At 34.2% G+C, this 21623-nt stretch overlaps 3 protein-coding genes and 1 long non-coding RNA gene across 8 annotated transcripts in view; 2 read left to right on the forward strand and 2 right to left on the reverse strand.

The window, feature by feature from the left end:
* The window catches only part of LOC135167865 (protein D7-like), a 19222-nt gene extending 16131 nt beyond the window's left edge, over window positions 1-3091 (forward strand). For both annotated transcript variants that reach the window (XM_064131502.1, XM_064131501.1), the window contains 2 exons: window positions 187-369; window positions 2304-3091. In XM_064131502.1, the coding sequence (XP_063987572.1) occupies window positions 187-369; window positions 2304-2714 (594 nt within the window). In that variant the 3' untranslated portion in view covers window positions 2715-3091. The remainder of the gene's footprint in view (window positions 1-186; window positions 370-2303) is intronic.
* Window positions 2542-4636, reverse strand: LOC135167867 (uncharacterized). The gene is made up of 2 exons (XR_010299933.1): window positions 4573-4636; window positions 2542-4479 (listed from the first exon to the last, which is right to left on the reverse strand). It is a non-coding gene; the product is annotated as an uncharacterized LOC135167867 (long non-coding RNA).
* On the forward strand, window positions 4630-9358 carry LOC135167866 (translation initiation factor eIF2B subunit alpha). Its single transcript, XM_064131503.1, has 8 exons — window positions 4630-4790; window positions 4979-5080; window positions 5650-5789; window positions 5866-5982; window positions 7210-7322; window positions 7406-7550; window positions 8141-8266; window positions 9169-9358. Exons 1-8 carry the CDS (start codon window positions 4778-4780, stop codon window positions 9316-9318), a joined length of 906 nt encoding a protein of 301 aa, XP_063987573.1. The 5' UTR covers window positions 4630-4777; the 3' UTR covers window positions 9319-9358.
* On the reverse strand, window positions 9291-21287 carry LOC135167861 (tyrosine-protein kinase Fer). 4 transcript variants are annotated; one of them, XM_064131492.1, is made up of 11 exons: window positions 20731-21285; window positions 20461-20634; window positions 20022-20118; window positions 18685-18880; window positions 18369-18506; window positions 16934-17140; window positions 16619-16805; window positions 14621-14800; window positions 12091-12982; window positions 11772-11894; window positions 9291-11040 (listed from the first exon to the last, which is right to left on the reverse strand). In XM_064131492.1, the coding sequence occupies exons 1-11, from the start codon at window positions 20941-20943 to the stop codon at window positions 10898-10900; spliced, it is 2550 nt and encodes an 849-aa protein (XP_063987562.1). In that variant the 5' UTR covers window positions 20944-21285; the 3' UTR covers window positions 9291-10897. The 4 variants fall into 4 exon arrangements, with proteins under 4 accessions (XP_063987562.1, XP_063987560.1, XP_063987563.1 ...); XM_064131490.1 differs by having other exon boundaries at window positions 14621-14827; XM_064131493.1 differs by lacking the exon at window positions 14621-14800 and having other exon boundaries at window positions 20731-21283.
* Between the last annotated feature and the right edge of the window lie 336 nt (window positions 21288-21623).

The following is a 21623-nucleotide window of genomic DNA, read 5'->3' on the forward strand; positions in this document are numbered from 1 at the left end:
TAATGTTTATTTCGATTTTTAGTTGTAAATGGAAGCATTGGAATCGTGGAAAATTGATTAGTTGTTGATTAATAGTTGTTTATTAGCGATTATTGGTTCATTTTTTAAGTTGTGGGGAGAGGGATTGTAGCCCCCACGTTCTTTTGATGATGAAATTGAATTGATAGTAGTTTTTTCTGTTTGCAGGATGTTTATCATGAGACATACGATCCGATGAAGAATTCAGAGGGGCAACCGGTGGTGAGAACTTTGATGGGAGCTTCTAAAGCGAAGCGACGGGAGTTTAGGATGAGAGAACGAGCGAGAATGGCGCAGCTCATGGATGAGAAACCCACGGTGGAACCTCTGAATGATAACTTGGTTGTGAATGTAAATAGACAAATGATATTATTAGAGGTCTAGAGCTGAAAAATATCGAATCTGTTGGAAAATATGGGGTGGCCACCCCAATTGGTCGACTGTCGGCCAGCATTGGCCGAAGGTCGGCCCACTGTCGGCTATTCCTCATCTCCTGTTAGGGATGTCGGATTTTTCGGTTGGTAATGGGGACCTCGGGGTGACGGGATTCTGGATATGGGCCGCTGAGCATGACGTGGTCATCTTTCAGAATGATATAATTACTAGAATCGAAAAATTCAATATTGAAAGAATGAATAATTGTCGGAAGTAAATGGATATTTGGTAAAAAAACAATTTTATGGATTTGGGGCAGAAAAATAGTTTTGGATACCAGAGTAAACGTACTCGTATTTAACCCTAGAACGTTGCACTTACTTTTCTTACCCTAGAACGTTGCACTTACTTTTCTTACCCTAGAACGTTGCACTGGGGTACAAAAGTACCCCACGCGTTAGACCGCAATTATCGCAGGTAAAAATTAAAATTGAAAAATGTTGTTATACATCATTTTCTTCGTTTTTTAATAACGAATTCGTCTGTGTAAGTGGAATTGCGAAATTAATTAAAATCAAATTGAATTATCGTTAGGGTCTCCGGTTGATAAATGCAGGATTCTCGTTTCCACACAGCCCTAAATATGGCGTGGGTTATATTCGTACCCCAGTGCAACGTTCTAGGGTTAATAATCCACAAAAAACACAAATAAAAAAACAACAACAAACAAATAAAAGAACTTTATTTGCTTGTCTGAGACTACAATTTATGGAGACAACCAGTCGTGTCCAAAGGTGATTCGAAAAGTGAGGTCTGCAAAATATACTTGGGAGGGTTTGAGGGATGACCATGTGATAACTATTAGAGGATTGTAGTAGGGGTAGAGAGAGGACATGTGGGCCTGAGGATCGGGAAGGGTCTTGAGTGGGACTCTTCGCAGGAAAATTTTCTAAATGAGGGTTGTTTATTGAGGAAAAAGCTGGAATGGTGTTGGATTAGGATATTGCTTTTAACGGCTTAAGGTTTTAATTATAAGATTTTAAGGCGAGGAAAAATGTGGTTCTAATGCTGGAATTTCGGGGTATACAACAATAGTAGTTTTTTCGGTAGTTCAGAGGCAAGAAAATGATGTTCTGCTCTCTCGTCATAGAAAATACTGTCTTCCTAGTTCGTGATAGCTATTTCCTGACTAAAACCAACGTTTTGAATGTTCCTCGTAATTTGAAAATACGTCTCAAAATAAAAAATACTATTCTGACAATGACTCCGCCATCTTAATAAAGTCTACTTATCCATAAATTGAACTGTGTAATACGTCGTATCCTCCTAATCTCTTCGAAATTATTAGCGTAAAATTTGTGATGTGTAATTAACTATCAATCGGAGATCAATGAAGGACGATAAAAATGAGTGACGAATATGTTAGCTAATTTATGACGAGTGATGACAGTGATGTACCTCGCGAAATACTGGAAGAAGGACAAATTCATTTTAATGATCCTCTCCCTGATAAATCGCAAGTGACATATATTAAACGTTATGACGATTTCATCAGATGACGAGAACAAGAAGAATGTGATCCTTTTGATGAGCCAACTCTAATGGTCTATTTCAGCCCCTTCATTCCAATTTAGTTGATACAGTAAATCAAATTAGGAAAAACGCACTTTTCTCCTTTTGCAACTTGATTCTAAAATTTTTTAATCTTTATGATCATACGATAAATATCGTATTCAAAATAAATAACCCCTCACGCCCGGAAAAATAGTATGTGACCCGCCTCGAGGAAAGTTCCCTCCAAAGGACGACGTCTTCGTCTCGCGTCGTCCCTTAAAACCACCACTTTCTCGCCTCTACACACAATATCCAAATTTCTGAATGCACTAATCTCCTCATTTTTATTTCCCCAGGTCTTGGACGAGCCCCTTCGTCCACCGAAGAACAAGAACATCGAGGAAACCCTGATGTCAAAGTTACGTGCACCAAGAAACCTGACAACTTCCAGCGAAGCCAATCAAGATGAGACTACTAACATCAATGGAAACGGAAAATCCCTCCCCGAAGAGAGCCCCAAACCTGAGGGTTCAGGTGGAAGAAAAGGCTCGAAGACTTGGGAGAAAGTCCCGATCCCAAGGAGAAAGCCAAATCTGGACTCCTCGACGTCCACGATGTCCAGCTTGGATGCTGCAATGTCAAAATTGCACATTCAGAATTACTTCGGGGCTTTGGAGACCGACAAATCTGAGGATCCCCAGGAGAAGACAGATGGGAATCCCATACAGCCGAGGAAGATTGGACGTTGTGCTGCTACGTTCAAGTAAACGTCAATCAACAGCGAGCGATGAGGACAGCACAGACAACTGATTTTTTTATCAAACATTAAACGTTCGATTTGTACTAATCGAATCGCAATTTTCTTAAATTACTTAACTTTTTCTGTGGATAATTACAACTACGTTCGGTCTTGTGGGAGTTTACTTCGAGTGATTATTCAATTGTTTGTCAAAAATTCAATATTTTTTTCGCAAAAACCCAGCTGACAGCATCAAATTTGTGCTAATGAAAGCGCATCTTCATTAATTTATGTTTTTTTCTGGGAATAACTAGGTGAAATTCTTTTTTGTATAAGTTTTGTCCTCGATTACGTCTCAAGACTTTTATAATTATTTTCACGAAGATAAACGAATTTTAAATGAAAGTGTTCGACTTGTCCTAATCAAATGGTCTTTTCCTTGAATCATGTCATCTATTCCGAGAACATGTACATTTAAATTGATTTATGTGTAAGTTTTTGGTCAATTGCTCTCTCGATTACTGTTCAAGAATAGTATTTTTTCATCAATAAGAGACGCGCTAGAAATATTGTTCTGAAACAAATTAACAACGAACATCAAAATATCAATAAAATACTATTGTTGTTGTTGTTGTTGTCCGCATATATTTCTATTAGACGAAACAAAAATTATATCGATTTCAACTAAAATCGATGAATATGAAAAAAACTAGATTTCGTCTTTCAATTATCAACAAACAACATAATTTATTATGAATAAATACTAGTGCCCACTTTTTTTATTACCATAGAACTAAAATGTAGTGTCAAAGACGGATTTGTTTGATGATTATTTGACGTACTCCACGTGCCATTTATTTGTTTTTAGTTTTAGTTTATGGAACGTACAGAATTGTCTGTACAAATTGCAAAGTTCCATCAAAACGTCGAGAAAACGTATTATTGGATCCGTAAACTAATTTTTTAATTTTTTTCATCAAGATTGATTAATTATCAGGGAAAGTTGACTACTTATAAATATTTAAAGAGTCGCATATATCGTATAATCATTATTGTAATGCATTTATTTTTGATCAAATCATCAGTATTCTATGTAGTTGTAAGACATTACTAGTGAAGGAAAATAAGTGTTGTTTTTCCAGTAAATTAATTAATACTTAATTATTTGGATTACCATTTACAGCATTTATTATTATTTATCTCGGGAGAACTGACGAAAAATTATTAAAAAGATAATAGATCACTTCGGTCTCTCAGACCGGATGTCTATATTTTTTATAACATTTATAAAGTTTTCTGGGAATATCAAAACAATGAAATGAACTTGAGAGAAATAACGATTGAAAATCAGAGAAATATTTCTTCCAAAAGCACCAAAACAATAATTCCCTGAATCAATGCAAATTCATTGCTTCGATTTATTGTTCGCCATTTGGATAAATTTATTGCATTAAAATACCGTACCATCAAAATGAAAAATAATCCTTTTCTACCTGAAAAATATTTCTGTGCGACTGTCTAAAACAATATTTTTTTATCTCAGTGTATCATTTAATCATCTCTTTGTTTCATTACTTCCCAGGAGCTCCATCACTGCTGCCCAAAAATACTAATTTGGAAAATTTTAAGAACTTTATATTTTCCTGCGATCGAATCTCAATTAAAATGAAAATGCGATGGGGATAATTTTGTCTTCATTTCTGCTTTTTAATCTTCAAATTTAGAACGTGGAAACTCCTGCTATTTCTGGGAATGTCGTTGGCATTCCTGGGAAGTCCTTTGCAGTCAAGAAACTATCAATAAACTAAAATAAGTCATTGGAAAGCCAAAAGGGAAACAGAGTTCATTTGTTAATAACAAGGTCACTGAAAACAGGGTTTACAAACCTTCTTCAGGTTCGCGGGGGAGAAAATACGTCACTGTAACACAATTCTATTCACGTGGTGTCCCCCATTACCGTACCCTTCCAACCTAACCTCAAATTTTGTTTACGGTTCTGACATCCGGAGGATAAACAGCACAGTTGATGAAACCTCCGGGGTAATTTAATAATTGCAGTTGCATTGTTATATTGGGTAGAAAAACAGTGAAATGGAGAGGGAAGGTACGTCTCGATTTATTCATATTAATTTATCATGTGCTGACGAGAAGTTGATAAGAGTTCCCTTCTGATGATGACAAATGTGGAGAAATACTCATAAATATGTTCGCCTCAGTCACTTCTTTGGGTGCCCAGAAGTCGTCGGATTATTAAGTATGAGGTTATTAATCGAATATTAATTTTGGCTCTAGAGATTTGTCGATATTTTGACCACATTATCAAAAACGAGAAGGATGTTTCTGCTGGAATGGCGGCCATACGGACATTACTGAGAATATTACAGGTTTCTCAGTGTAAGTCATAATTATTTCATTTTTCTGTTCATATCCTGAGCTTGAAAGTCAAGTCAGGTGCTAAATTTTATAAGTAAATTAACGTTTAAATATTTTTTAGTTCATTTGTTGCCAAAAATGTACAAATGGAGATATGCCACTTTGGACTATCGACAGGTTTTCGTTGAATATCTCGGAATCTGAGGAAGATAGCAAAATTTTTGTCATGACCTTTTTTGTTGGGCGGATTGAGTACTACAATAAATGTCATTACAAAAATTCCGCTATCTCCCTTCAATTCGGAGATATTGCTCTTTGGAAATTCTTTTAATGTAAAAGTGCGACTTAACCTCGTTTTTTTTATTCTAAAAAAAGTCACAAAAATTATTTCAAGACTCAAATCGTTTCTGCAGTAGATGGATTACGTATTCAGGAGCCTATTGACATCAAAAAATGAGTTTTGAGAAAAATCAATTTCGAAAATAATCGAATTCAACTGTTTTATCCCTTCATAACTGAATTTATTTAAATACTTCCCAAGGTATGAGAATTATCATGCTTTATGGGTAATTAGTTATTTTTATGCGCAGCGGAAACAGTCCAAGAATTACGATATCGTCTCCAAGAGGCGATAGACTCGATGAGATCCATGGACTACCCAGTAACATCAATTGCATCAGGAGCTGAACTTTTTCTCAGATTCATCACATTGGCTACTCTTGACACACCAGTAATATCTCCAGTTTCTGTTAAAATGTTTAATCATTTTTAGAAAATTAATTCTTAGAAATGATTTATTTTTTTAGTCCTTTGCAGAATGTAAAGGAATTATGCTGCATCGGGGGAAAGTCTTCTACGAAAAATTGGTGGCATCACGAGGAAAAGTCGCTAAAGTTGCGGCTAATTTTATAACCGACGGTTGTGTGAGTATTGTGGAAGAATCTAGTGACTAATTCGGTTTAGAAATATTTGATTTTTATTATTTTAGCATTTATTCAGTCGTGTGACAGTCTCCCTAAAAAGTTCGTAGACTGTGAAATCTAAATTTCGTAAAAAGGAAACGCTTTTGAAGTCTCAACTAATGAATTCTCAGATGTATAATGCATTCACTGGTGGATAGGTGTTCATGTTGACCATTGTTGATGGCGCCCTCGACTCTCGTTACAATTTCTCATCCCCCTTTTCATCACGAAATACTCCTTCAGTATTGGAGATCGTTGTTGGATTTAGCCATTGCATTTTTAAAGCTTTAAAAATTTTGATTGCAATCTTCGGTGAAGATGTTGGAGATTTTAATAAATCCATGACTTCGACCCTTTTTGCCGGCACACTAGGGCACCAGGCGCGCTCCTCCGGGCGTCGACCTTCTGATTGAGGGCTGTAGTGCACAATGATTTTAAATTAAAAACGAAAATTAGTTGAAGGCTTATCAGGTTAGAATACTAATAAATTCGTGGATGTTGGTAATGTTATAAAATCAGCATTCAACGTCTTCCTTGGTACGCACGACCATTTTACAGGATTATCTTGCGTATTGGACGACAATTTTATTTTTTATCACATTACTAAAGTAGCTCTACCCTCAGCTCGGTATTTTAATTAAATTTCGGAAGGTATTTATATTTTTTAAAATATTTCCTTCTTATAAACAAATAAGAGAACTTGTTTTTCAGACGTTGGATTATCTTTTGCGAATTGTTAAAAAATTCCTCGATTTTTTTACGTCTAATAATCAAAAATTCAGATTTTAATCTTGAATTACATCAAAAGTGTTGGTTTTCTCATGAAACACTGACAATTCAATTGGGGAAAAATTAGTATTTCAATTGTGATCTATTTTTATAAAAAAAATTCTGTAGTTTTCTACTTTAAACAAAAACTATCCAGTAAATGATGTCATCATCCCCACTATCGTCCAGATGTTGACCAAATTGACTTTTCGGTCGATCCTAACACGCCATATAATTATTTATTTCTCATTTACTCACTCATTAATTTATTTATTCGTATTTATTTGATTCATTTCTTTTATTGACAACCGATAATAATCAAAAAATTGAGAATTAATTCGGCATCAAACTGCGCCAAATTTGTTACTAACATTAACTAAAATTTATAAAGAAATGCGATTATCCTTTTTTTTCTATCAGAAAATTTTGACACACTCGAGATCTCGAGTCGTCCTGTGTGCAATGAAGGAAGCAGCTGCTCATCACAAAATATTTCATGTCTACGTAACGTATTCGGCTCCAGATAACAGCGGGTAAGTCACCACTGGTTGGCTAATTAACTCTTTTTGGGTCCTACAAGAATTTTCGTCTTTATAAACATTTTTTTCTGATGCAGAAAGGAGATGTATGAAAATTTAACGAAGTTGGGAGTGTCCTGCACCCTAATTCTCGATTCTGCGGTGGGCTACGTGATGGAACAGGTTGACATGGTGATGGTGGGCGCTGAAGGTGTTGCTGAGAGTGGTGGAATCATCAATAAAGTCAGTATGCAGTTAATTAATACGTAAATGTTAGTAGAAGCGATTGATTTTTCTGAAATGAGAGGTTTGAAATTTTAAAGGTGAAAGCTGCGTTTGTTAAGATATTTTCCCATTAAAAATATCGTAAATTTTAGACTCATTACTCTATTGATAAACATCCATCAGTGGGTCATTAATTCATTTTCAACTAGAAATTATCGTAAAAATCCATAAGTTCACATTTCATGAGTTAATTTCAATAGAGATTAATTTTTTTGTGGAAAATACTAAATACTTAGATATGAAATTATTTACTATTTAGAACCAATTCAAGTAGTAAATACAGCGATAATTACTAATTAACAAGCTTCAAAGTATTAAGTGCACGAATATTTAGTATTTGGCGTTCGTCAAGTAAATCAATATTCCGGTATTCAGTATTTTAATTTTTTAATACTAAATACTTCGATATTTAGAATTTCCATCCGTTGTAAATACTAAGTACTACAGCATTTAGTCCTTGAATTAGTATTTAAATAACATTCTACTTAATTATATCCAACACTAATTGCATTCAACAAGAATAAATCTGAAAAACGATTTTGTTACAGATCGGAACGTATACACTCGCAATGTGTGCTAAAGAAATCAAGAAGCCTTTCTATGTATTGACTGAGAGTTTCAAGTTCTCCAGGATATACCCTCTCAATGAAATTGATCTTCCAGATGAGTTCAAAGTGAGTTAATGTGATTGTAAAATTTTTTACTGATAAATCGAGGAGCGGAGTGGTAAAACCCGATAAGCTGATTCATCTTTGAGTCGACTTTTTGATTAATATCTTCAAATCTGAGGGAGATAGACGATTTTTTGTTATCACATTTGTTGTAGTACTCGATTCGCCCCATAAAAAAGACTCCAATAAAAATTTTGCTATCTCCTCTAGGTTCCGAGATATCCATCGAAAACGGTCGATAGTCAAAAGTTACTCGAATCCGTTTATCACTTCTGCTATAATAAATAATAAATAATTTCCGTAGCCCCCGAATTTTTTTGTCAAAACTCTACCCTCACTTAGTTGACAATTTTCTAAGAATTAAAAAAAATGCTGGAACCTCCATTGGGGCCCTTAATCATTATTTAAATAATCTCTTAATTTCTGATCTGAAAATCGATGTTTTCATCCAAAAAAGAGTAAAATCCAAATTTTATTGTAAACAAAAACGTGAAATATTGAATTACTTTTTGACAGCCCACAAAGTATTCACTATTTTGACAACAACTTCTGTTATTTATCCATAAAAAAAAATAAAAAATAATAATTAGATCTAATTTGCGTATTTCCAACTGGGAAAATTCTTTCAACTTTTCCTCTCGTCATTAAAAAATTATAAATATTCAGAATTAGTTTATCCGAGTCCTTCAATAAAGCCTCTATAATTTTGGGGAACAAAAGATTGAATTTATTTATTGAAAAATGCTTGACTCAATAAATGTAGTCTCATTGTGGAAATAGTCTGTCAACTCTCCTCATTTTTCAAAATTTTTCAAAACAATTTCTCTACTTCCTTTAAATTCAATTATGACTTCGTGAATCACGATGTATCATGTTAATGAACAATTATTCTCGTAATATTTCAGTACACGACGAGCACTCGAGAGAAGGATTTGAAAAACGAGCATCCACTGGTCGACTACACTCCCCCCCACTACATAAATCTACTATTCACCGATCTTGGAATAATGACACCATCAGCAGTGAGTGACGAGTTGATAAAACTTTATTTATAATTTTTTTTAATGAGTAAAATAAAGTTATCTTAATGAATGATTCAAACGATTTTTTTTTATCCACTAAAACATAAGACTGTAATCACATTATATTCAGCACGAAATAAATCGTTACACTTTTTTGTTTATATTGAAACGCAAACATCTGTAAGTAAATAACGTATTGCACAGCGCAGATTCAACAAAAATGAGGGAATAAGCCTGACAAACAGCTTTCAAACAGGAGAATATAATTGTCATAACGTTAAAGATAATTAATAAATTCATAATCTACACAACGTTCATAAAATAAATCATCTGTATAAAAACTTAGTCGCAGAATGTCATCTGACATAATTTTCTATTGTGGAAATAAAATAATATGATTCAGAAATTTGACAGCAATGACATGTTGAACGTTTTACAATGATGTGCCTTGAACTAATGGTTTAAATAAATAAACCTCATGATTATGCAGTTATAAACGGCAGCATTAAATTAATAGTTAACAATAAATATAAATTCTGTACAAATCGAATTGATGACTCAAATTAATAGATCGAGTTTACATTTCTAGAGTTACATCACAAAAACTGTATCAAAAATATCGATGAGCAGAACAGCTCAGAAGCGTAATACAAGTAGTTATATTCGCCGATATTGAGAACACTGACATCTCCATCAGATGTACAAATACCTAATCTAATTATAATAATCATCGAGTGTTACAAATGCCAGGAGCCGATCTAACTGTCCAGTAAAAAATATCCAGTGGGTAATATCCAATTTTTAATGACTGATTCGCCAAAAAATTCAAAATAAAATGTCTGCGAACATGAGAGGACAGTTTGAAGACATCCAAAGACATTTATTCATTGAATCTTCTTAATATTTAATTAATTTTCCATTCTATTGTGCACTCGATCGATTTCTTAATTTATCTATCAACATAAACGCGATATTCCTCTTTTAATGATTTGATGTGTCGATGTAATTGGCATTGTGGCTCGGTAAAAATGATATGATTATTTTGGCGATATTGATTTTGTGTTCTATTTTTTTTTATTTATATATTTTTCATTTGATTTTTTGCCATTTGGCGAAGTGGTAAAACGACAAAAATTAATTTTGAATGCTGACCAGGTTTTTCATGAATATCTCGAAATTTATGGGAGATAGCGAAATTTTTATTGGGACCTTTTTTGTGGAGCGAATTGAGTACTATAACAAATGTAATAACAAAAATTTCGCTATCTCTCTTAGATTCGGAGATATTGCTGAAAAACTTAGCGCAATGATAAGTCAACTTATTTCGTGTACCTCTTCGGTACTGATTTTAGAGGTGGATTTTTTTTTATTGGAAATTTTAACACTTGAGGTGGCGGCGGGGGGGGGGGGGGGGAGTATTTTTGATGGGATATTTAATCCTACAATCAATTTTTAAATCGACGTACGTGAACTTGAAATTCCAATGAGTTTTTATTCGTAAATTAATCTGATGTATTTCGGGTAATTGTTATTCGATGATGTTTTGATTCCCTGATCGCTAATGGGAACGCGATATTAATTACTGAGACGAGTTATCTTATCGATAAACTGTTCACACGTGTGACTGACACAAGCCATTAATTATATTGTATATTTGTTCGAAATGGGGCCTTTTGTCCGGTTCATATTCCCAGCATCTCAGCATTAGATTGTAGACCTCCTCGGGTGTGTTATCAGGCGCTGGTAATCGATATCCTATAAATTTGGAAATCGTATAAATCTAATTGGAGTTAATGCTGAGAGAAAACAAATTCTAAGGAATGAAAATTCCAGAGAAAAAAATTATTTTTGTTAAATATTGATTTGCTTGCGAGCAGTAGTAATTTTTCAAAAATTATATAATTAACGTTCCAGAGGAGCTTGATGAGCTTTCAATGGTGACGATATTATTGCTCTCAAGTATGAGTATGTTGCACAGAACTTTAAATGAAATCCTTTAATGATTTTTCATTTTTCAAAATTTTCAATTTTTCGGAGAGAAACATTTCAAGGAATTTTTAATGCTTATAATTAATCAATAGTTTTTTCAAGGTTATTGCTAACGGGATCAAGTTCTTGATCGTTCTAATTAACATCGCTCAAGCCTAATGAATATTGTTCTTATAATGACTTTACTGGAGAAATATTATATTGGAAGAATAAATACTTCTCTGAAGTAAATGAACATTTGGTTATTTACAGTATATACAGTAATCGAAATTTTCAGAACTGAATTATTAACTAACAATGTGATAAAATATTCACTTTTAATGATAGATTAATTATAAAATCAGTGATAAAGTGACATTTGCACGTAGCAAACGAAAATATCACTGAAGATAACAATTAAATCCAATTTTTGAGATTGTGATATTTGCTTAATTAATTGAATAAGTTTGAATTGAGTAATTCCTTTTTTGATGAATTATTAATGGAAAAGACATTACCAGCATCGATTTTTTCTCTAGCTTGTGAATTGGACATTCCGCTGTAAGGGTTTCCTCCCTTTGAGAATATCTCCCACATGAGGACTCCATAACTCCAAACATCGCATAATGAAGTGTATTTTCCTGTTAATAAAAAAAATCTGTAAATTCGGTGGAAATTTTTAACTGATTAGTCAAAAAGTTAAAGTCCATGTTCAAAGTGACAGATATTGAGATAAAAAATCCCCAAAATCAAGGAATCAACCCCCATTCAAAACACAATCCCTTCAACCCCTAAATTCTCAAATCTAAACAATCATCAATCAACAATATTATTTACCAAAATTAAGAGCTTCAGGTGCAGTCCACTTGATGGGAATTTGCTTCATTCCATCCGACACAATGTACTCCTCCTCTTCCCTGGACATTCCAAAATCTGATATCTTGACAATGGATTCACTACCAACGAGGCAATTCCGCGCAGCTAAATCCCTGTGAATACAATATTTTGACTCTAAATATCTCATTCCAGCAGCTGCATCTTTGCACATACGAAGCTGCTCCCTCTGGCTCATCGTCGAAGCATTTTTTCGCAAATACGTTAAGAGGGAGCCACCTGCCACCAACTCCATAACAATCATAATCGGCTGTTTTTGCACGCAAATCCCGATGAGTTTGACGATATTTGGATGATCATATTGCTTGAGTATTCGTCCCTCTTGCAGAAATTTACGTTTCTGCTCATCAGGAAGTGTAACTTTGCACGTTTTAACAGCAACTTCTGTCTGACACGAGTGTAATTTCGCTTTGTAAACGTCTCCAAAATTACCACGTCCAATTTTCTCCTGGAGAATGACATCGTCGTTGTTCAACTCCCACCTCTCCCTCAGAATCGGTGTCTTCAGTACAGCTCCAGATCGACTGGTGACGGGCAGTCCAGACTTCCACTGGTGTCTTATCAACTCCGGAATCGATGGAAACGTCGGTCCCTCGAACCGATAATGACCCTCAGACGTTGTTTGAACGATAAAATGCTTGTGACCGTCCCAACACACTGACAGGACAATTTGACACTCGTCGTTGCGAGTTGTTTCTCTCACTAGGAAGTCACCCTCGACCACTAACAGTCGAACGACTTCTTCACGAGGTAATACTCCATGGAACCATTCCTCTTCGATTAAATCTCCGCTGGTCTTCTCGTTCGTCGAGGAGTTATTTAATCCACTGGGCACCTGAAATTCAATAACGTGGGGATGAGATGATTGCAGGGGTTGGTGAGGGGTTAAAGTAGCTCTAGTATTTTTATAAATTCGGGAATTACTCGAAAACTGGATAAAATATTTTAAAAACTCAGTCACACTTTTTAAATTATTATTTAGTATTAAGTTTATGAGTTTAGACAGCTTTTGGTCGCAGTTGGAATCGTATTTTTTTCGTTAATTTGGTTATTGTTTATGGTTTTTTTAAGGGAGAGAATGGGAACTTGGTACAGCGTGTTATAGGGAAGTTAATGGAGTCAAAGGCTTAAATCTAGATTTTTTATCATTAGACGTGGAAAACTAATGAGTTTTTTGACACTTCGTAAACGAGAATCAAGAGTTTGGGAGACAAGTTCTATTATTTAGTTACAAGAAGATAATTTTTCTAAAATATTAATACTTTCCGACATTAACAGACTAATTAATCTGTTAATTGAAATAATACTCACTGTTCATTAATTTTTTTAGCTACAGCATTAGTCGCAAAATTTGTCAACAGAAAATGCTCAAAATAGTATATCCAGTCGGTGAAATACTGACCTCAGGGTCGATACCCAACCCTAAAGTAACTCTAATTTTTTAGTAAATTGAAAAAATATAAAAAACTACACGAAATTGGAATCGTAATGTCTTCCTCAACGCAATTATCGTTTCTATTTTTCAATAAAAAAAGGTTTAAAAATCAGGACATAAGACAGTGAGTTAAGAGAAAATTAATATTTTCGTTGGAGTGAAAGACTAAAATTTGGATTTTTAATTATAAAATTGAGGAATTTTTTGACACTTCGTAAAAAATAATTCATCGTTCGGAAAACAATTTCTATTATTTGTTTATAAGAAGGAAATTCGTTAAAAAATATCAATACCTTCAGGCATTCAATTTAGACAGTATTGACTGTGTATTAATTAAAAAATATTAATTCATGCAATTAATAGCAAAATTTGACAGCTGAAAATACGTAAAAATAGCATACGAAGTCGGTAGAATAGCCACCTGGGGCTCGAGCAACTTTAAACTGAGTTGATCTACATAAAGAAAATCTGTGATTGATACTTTCTCTTTATTTTAAAAGAAGAAATAAACAAAAGATAATTTTAACTTTAATTTTAATTTTATCAACTTCTCAAAGTTTTTTTCTCAATATATTTCATAGTTTCAGAAATAATTATTGTTTATCGATGATGATCGACAGACTTATGCCACTCAAACGTGATCTGTCCAATCACAAACGAAAATATTAGAACTAACACCTAATGCACACACATACACACTCTCACATCAATAATATTCCCAAATTCAGTAGTAGTGGTAAAACGAGACAGTTCACTTTTGCCTACCGCCCAGTGTTCGATGAATATCTCGAAATCCAGATGAGATAGCAAAATTATTATCATCACCTTTTTCATAGAGAACATTCCGCCCCACAATAGTTGTCATGACAAAAATTTCTCTATCTTCCATAGATTCCGAGATATCGCTCAAAAACTCCACTCAGATAAGTCAGACTTATCGCGTTTTACCCCTTCGCTACTGGAGGCTTCATCGGAAGTAAAGCAACACAAACAAAATAAAAAATCCACCATCACACGAACACGTAAACTATAACATACGGTATGACGAGACGGAGTTACGCGAATTGGTTTTGGTGAGGACCCAGCACTGTGTGGCTTTGCTATATTATTTGTATCATTAACGGAAGGAAAATATTTGAGTGGTGATTTTTTAATCATAGTCAGAAGATGTTGATTTCGTCTCAGTGTAAATAATCCATTATCTGGACCTACAGTTTTCTGAAATTTTTTTAATTTCAAGGATATCTATGAGAACATAGAAATGATCATTTAACATGTGTGATAAAGATTTAATTCTGCAATGAAGTGGTAGCAATTAACGAATAAGTGAGGAATAAAATTCAGTCGTAGTGGAACTGGTAAACTAACAAAACTATTTATTTATTTATGTGTCTATCTATTGATTTATTGATTGATTGATTGATCGAGCTATTTATTTATTTAAAACGAGACTCGTCGACTATTCACGAATGATAGATTTGAATACAACCAAATGAATATTTGTTGACAGTAAACGAATGACTCATTTAAATTGCGAAATTTAATTCTAATAAGAGTTATAAAATTTACGTTTGTTAATTATTAACAAATGAATATTTCGACAGTATTAAATAAGCCCCAATTTATTAGTATAACCATTCGTTAATGATAGATAATCTGGTCTATAAGGGTACGAATATTTAATGGTGAAATGGAATTCATTAAAAAAATATTGTTGTATTTTTATATTGACAGAAAAATAGTATTTTGTGGGTCAAAGCAACAAAAGTTCTGTTTTAAGAGACGAGATGAGATTAACACGTCATCTGTTGGACGACAATCTTCTCCGCGTGGCTCATATATTATTTTTCCGGACGTGGGGCGCTATTTTTTCTGAATACAATGTTTATCGTATGATGTTTATCGTATAAAGATATTAAAAAATTCTGTAGTCAAGTTGCAAAAGGAGAAAGTGCATTTTCCCAATTCGATTTATTGTATCAACTGAATTGTAATGAAGTGACCGAAATCACATTCTTTATGTTCTCGCTATCTCATGAAATTATCATAACGTTTAATATGTCACTTGCGATTTATCAGAGGATAATTAAAATAAATTTGTCCTTCTTCCAGTATTTCGCGAGGTATATCACTGTTATCACTCGTCATAAATTAGCTAACATGTTCGTCCTTCATTAATCTACGATTGATAGTTAATTACACATCACAGATTTTACGATAATAATTTCGAAGAGATTAGGAGGATACGACGTATTACACAGTTCAATTTATGGATAAGTAGACTTTATTAAGATGGCGGAGTTATTGTCAGAATAGTATTTTTTATTTTGAGACGTATTTTCAAATTATGAGGAACATTGGAAACGTTGAAGACAGCATTTTCTATGACGAGAGAGCAGAACATCGTTTTTTTACCTCTGAACTATCGACAAAAGTACTATTTTTCTGCCGCGAGTTCGTAAAAATCATTTTTTCTTTTTTTTCCAACGTTCAAATTAAAATAAATCGGACCGACTGCTTTTGAGATAATGAAAAACAAAGTTTTATATATAACGTACAATATCTCAGAAACTAATGATCCGATTTCGATCTTCAATACCAAAGTTTGTGATTATTAAACTAAAAATCGTGCAAAATTTCAAATTTTTATTTCGATTATTTTTTGAAAATCATTTTTTTCTATCAGTCCTCAAATTTCTTATCTTTTTTCCTCGGATATTACAAAGGGAATTAGACCAAAATAACGGAAAGAACAGGAAATCTTTGTTCACGAATTTTAATAGAAAAAAAAAATTAAGAAAAAAATTGTAACAGGAAAATTCCATTTCTCTGATTTTCTCCTATGAAATATTCAATGTAATTTACCCAACAAAAATTCTCAATATCTAATATAACTCCCATAGAGTTTCTTCAAAATTCCAATAAAATCCCCCAACATCTCGTTAATTTCCTCCCGAATTTCCCACGTGCAACAACAAAATCAGATAAAATCGCCCCAATTTCATTGCAGAATTGATCCCCAATGTCGTTTCATACCTTCGATTGTGTTGAGGGTTCCGTGAACGACCCTTCCATTGACAAGTCACACCCAGATGGTAATTCCTCGCAGCCCAATTCATTCAAAGCTCCACGAATAATTTCCACCTGTCGTGATGTTTTTTTCTCCTGACAACGTAATGCCAGTTCCTCTCTTTCCCTCAAATAATGCAGTGGTGTCATCTTGCTGGCAATTAAAATACGCCCGTTAGTTCTCTCACAATTGTGAGAACGTTAAAATTACTCAGTGATTACTGTAGAAGAGAGGAGGAAAATAGAGGGAAAGACCGAGAGGAAAATAAAATAACAATTCACCTGGGATCGGAGTTATTTTCGGTTGACTGTATACTCTGGCGAAACAGCTGTACTCCCTTCAAGGAACTCTCGAGTTCACTCAAACGGCTACGTAACCAGTCAATCGTTAGATTATCCACGGTCAATTTGTTTGGTAATAGCTTGCCAGACGTATTGTCGACTAAGTTCTCATCGAATAAGAGGCCAAGAGGTGACGCCGGTCGAGTCCTAAAAATCATTTCATCATCAGTATTCAAAATTTATATTAAAAATATACAAAGCAATTAAATTAACGCCTAAAATTAGTGACAAAGTGGTCAATCGATTCACCATTGTTGCCGTAGGAATTAATTTTTCGAAATTTCCTGGTGAAAATCCCAAAAAATTGAATTCATCAGCGAAATGGTTAAACGAGATAAGTCGACTTATCTCTGAGTCTAGTTTTGGAGCAATAACTCCGGTTCTAAGAGAGATACCGGAGTTTGTGTGATTACATTTATTTTAGGACTCGATTCGCTGAACAAAAAAGGTTATGACAAAAATTTTGCTATCTTGCCTAGATTTCGAGATATTCATCAAAAACTAATCGATAATTTCAAAAGTCAGTTATCTCGTTTTGCTATTGCGATATTGAATTCTATCGTTGATTAATTCAAATTTATGTGGATATCTCTCGCGTATAGAAACATTCGAAAGGACCTGGTGCATTTGCTAAATTTTTTTTTCCAACGTTCAAATTAAAACAAATCGGAGCGACTGTTTTTGAGATAATAAAAATCAAAATTTTATATGTAAAGTAAAATATCTCAGAAACTAATGAACCAATTTCGTTCATCTTTAATACCGAAGTTTGTGATTGTGAGACCAAAAATCGTGCAAAATTTCAATTTTTTATTTCGATTATTTTTCGAGTTATGGGTAAACAAGAAACTTTAGGGAAACAATGAAAAAACGAAAATAAAACTGAATTACATCAGGTGCAATCGTTTTATCTCGACGCAGTTGTATCGGCGCCGTCGCGACGAGTTTATAAAAATTGAATCGGTCAAACGGTTAAGGAAATATCGGCGAAAATGATTTTTGGAAAATCATTACATCTCCGGAACCGTTAAACAAATGAAACTGATTTTAGTCCCAAAATTTCACTAATGGAATCACTCATTGAAAGCAAAAAAATCCGTCTCGTTGCGCCCTGGATTCTCGGATAATCCGGACAGTTTTGGGCAAATGACCACAATTGCGCGCACACATACCCACACACATACAGACAATCTTCAAAACGATGATTTTTGGAAATTAGGTCACATGTCTAAGGATCTCCCATGAAAATTGGCAAATGGAAAAAAATAGAAACTCCAACGCTTTCCTTCAGGAGATAAAAAGTTGTCAATTTCATGTTGAGTCAGATTTTTTCATAATTTTCACATCATCAGAATTAATTAACGACTCAACTCACCGATGTTTTCCAATGAAATCCTTGTACTCTTCGAGAGGATTCACTGAATCAGCAGCAGCTTTCATCTGCGCCTGAATCTCTATAAATTTCTCAGAAGCAAAGTGGGAGTATTTCACGGTGTCTTGCAGAATTTTCTTCCTGGCAAAATCATTTAATTATCATTAAAATTTAATTAAAAAATCGATAAACCTCTGAACTATTCACGAGTTAATCAACATTTTTTCATTAACTGACCTCTCTCAACGCTTCATTAGCATGTGAAATGATAAAAATACATTAGAATCACTGACAAAAAACATATCGTAACAATTCTTACCAAGCGACGATGAACTCCTGGTGAAGGGATTGTTGTCTGCGTAGAAGACTCGGCAGATAGCAATTCCGAAGATCCTGTTCGCAGTCTGTGACAGCACCGAGTAGTAACACATACTCATTGTGAGTGAGATGTAATTTACGACAAGCCTTTTGATATTTCTCTCTCACGTCGTCCAACTTTCTCCCTCCTCTCCCAGCTGAATGCATAGAAATCATGAATTTCACTCCAGTTTTGTAAAGATATCCAAGTATTTGTTAGTTTAGCACAGACAACACGATAAAGTATTTGTTAGTTTAGCCCAGACAATACGATAAACTCAATTAGTTCGCTCAATCAATTTATCGTTTAAATTTATGAGGATAATTTGAAAAGAAAGGATCAACATTCTGAGTAACTTAAAGTAAATTTTGCAGAGAACTTCGATTTTTATGGTTTTTCGCACATGATTTTTGCTGGGAAATTGATTATTTATTAATTATTTAAGGGAAATCCTTGTGATTTTTAAATAGTGGTGGACAGGAGAGTATTTTGTACTTTATAAGTGCGAAGTAATGAAATAGTTGAGTATTTTGGATTATCACCAGTTAAAATCCGAAATATTTTGTTATTTAATATTTGACACATCTCTAAATATCAAGTGAAAAAGTATTTAAGTAAAACTAATTACATTTCAAGTATAAAGCACATGAATATCTAGTGTTTGGCGTTCTTCAAGTGAATGAATATATTTTTTGAATACTAAAAAAATATTTTGATATTTAGAATTTTCATTTGTTATAAATACCGAATACTGCAATATTTAGAACTTTAACTAATGAAATCAAATCATAGTTAAGTATCCCCAACATTGTTTTCAAAGATTCCAACTTTTAATTATTGCATCAGCTCTTTTTCAAAATTACATTCCCTATGTTTTTTAATTAAACAATATTTCTTAATGTTTCAATATTCGTTGATGTTTCATTCAAATTTAAATCAGCAAAATTTACTTAACATTATTATTGCAAAACGTCTCAAAATGTTCACCAATGATACAATCAATAATCTCCAAAACTAATCATTAAAAATGTTCATTAAAATTGTGAAAAAAAATCGTTATTTAAATATTCAGTAACAATCAGATTATGTTTCATCCAGAATAAGTTATATTATTCCTGTTTATAAACTATTTAGGGCAAAGCCCATAATGTTCAAAAATATCAATTTTCAATGCAATGCAAGTCTTCAAATTTAAACAATTAAATGTCAGTATTTCACCGGAGACAAAAATAACAACAATACCTGAATATCCTTAATCTTCTTATTTTCATAAAATCAAATAGAAAACGAACTCTTACATTTAACATAATGTTCCTCGAATCGCGAACGTGCGAGTTTGTACATCTCCAAATTCTTCTGGTACTCTGTCTTCTTCCTGGCAACATCCTCGCTCAACTGACCACATAAAAATTGATATTAGTGTATTGAAAAGTTACTTTCACTAAAATTACACAAATCAACAAATACATAACATCTAAAAAAAATATTTGTCGGACCCCTTCTGCCCCTACCCATAACAAAAGTCCTCCAACGTCCACCTGACGTGAGGAAAACCTTTTAACTTCCCCAGGGTCTCCCCTCGATTCCTCAAATAAAAAATCTCCTGTTCCTCTGGGTACATTATCCTCGTAACAATTGTCATCATGAGAAAATCCAAAGTTATTATTCACGTAAATAATAAACAACTAAACCCAGACCACCATTTCACCCTGACACGACTCTCCACATAAAGTTTACCTGCTGAAACTGATTAGTGAGCCAGGCCTGCTCTTCCTGGTACAGTTTCCTGGCTCTTCTCCTCTCGACATGTAGATTATTGATGTGCTCAACAACAACGTTCTCCATTGAATCCGCCTGTTGCTTGATCAACTTGGCAGTCTGATCAATCGAGTCCATGATGTCTCTCCAGCTCTGGGAAAAAAAAAACAACTGGTGAGTCTAGTTCAGACAGGAAGTTGTACAGAAATTCCTGGAAGATGTTACGAACAAGGCCAATGGAATAACTACCTGTGTGATCAGGCTGCCAACGAGGTCATCACAGCGTTCAACTTTTTTACCCTGAATACTCAGTGATGATATTGTCGAGGCATATTCACGATCTGACTTGACTTTAGTTGTCAGACACCTTTTCATGGTCTCAAGGAGTTTAATTTCCGCGTCCTGTCTACCCAGAAGGGCCTCGCGGGATGCCTGGCTCTGGAGGCTCGTTGAAAATCCCATGTTTGGACGTTAAAAAAATTACAATAACTTCCCAAAAATGTCACTGTTTGTTTGTTTAATCAGCAAAAATTGGCACAATCCAGATTTAACTCATTCTTGAAAAAGCACCTGAAATCTGACGTGATCACTTTAAATAGAGAAAATTATTGTTCAGTGACAACATTTCCCTGGGTAATGGGTTATTTTCGTGATGATGGGGGATGATTTAGGGGGTCGAATGAGGGGGTGTCCGGTGGTTTTTTGGAAATATCGAATGCACTGGACAACACATCACTCAACAACTCCAGAAGAATATTCTTTTGATCTAACTTCAGGAAATACCGCCACAAGGTATGGTGCAGGGAGATGGGAGGTGAACTGGGTGAAAGTGGGTGACTAAAATTATGGTGGGGGGGACGTCCAGTGGCTCCATCTTCAGGAGTGGATGGAGTCTTCGGAAGAACTAAAAAGCGAGATTTTTCTGCATTTTTCCAAAAGCAATCAAATGCAGGGGATCAAATTGCTTTTTAGGATTTAAGATTTTGAGGTTATGTTCGGGGTTTTGTAGGATTGAATGGAAAATGCCTCCATCAAGGTGGTCTCCGCCCTTGAAAAACATAAGCCATAATTAAATCAAGAAGAAATGACGACCCCAACTGCGACTGAGTCTCCTAAAAATGTTCTGTAGGTCTTGGTGATCT

The sequence above is a fragment of the Diachasmimorpha longicaudata genome, chromosome 12 (genome assembly GCF_034640455.1).
Source record: "Diachasmimorpha longicaudata isolate KC_UGA_2023 chromosome 12, iyDiaLong2, whole genome shotgun sequence".
NCBI lineage: Eukaryota > Metazoa > Arthropoda > Insecta > Hymenoptera > Braconidae > Diachasmimorpha > Diachasmimorpha longicaudata.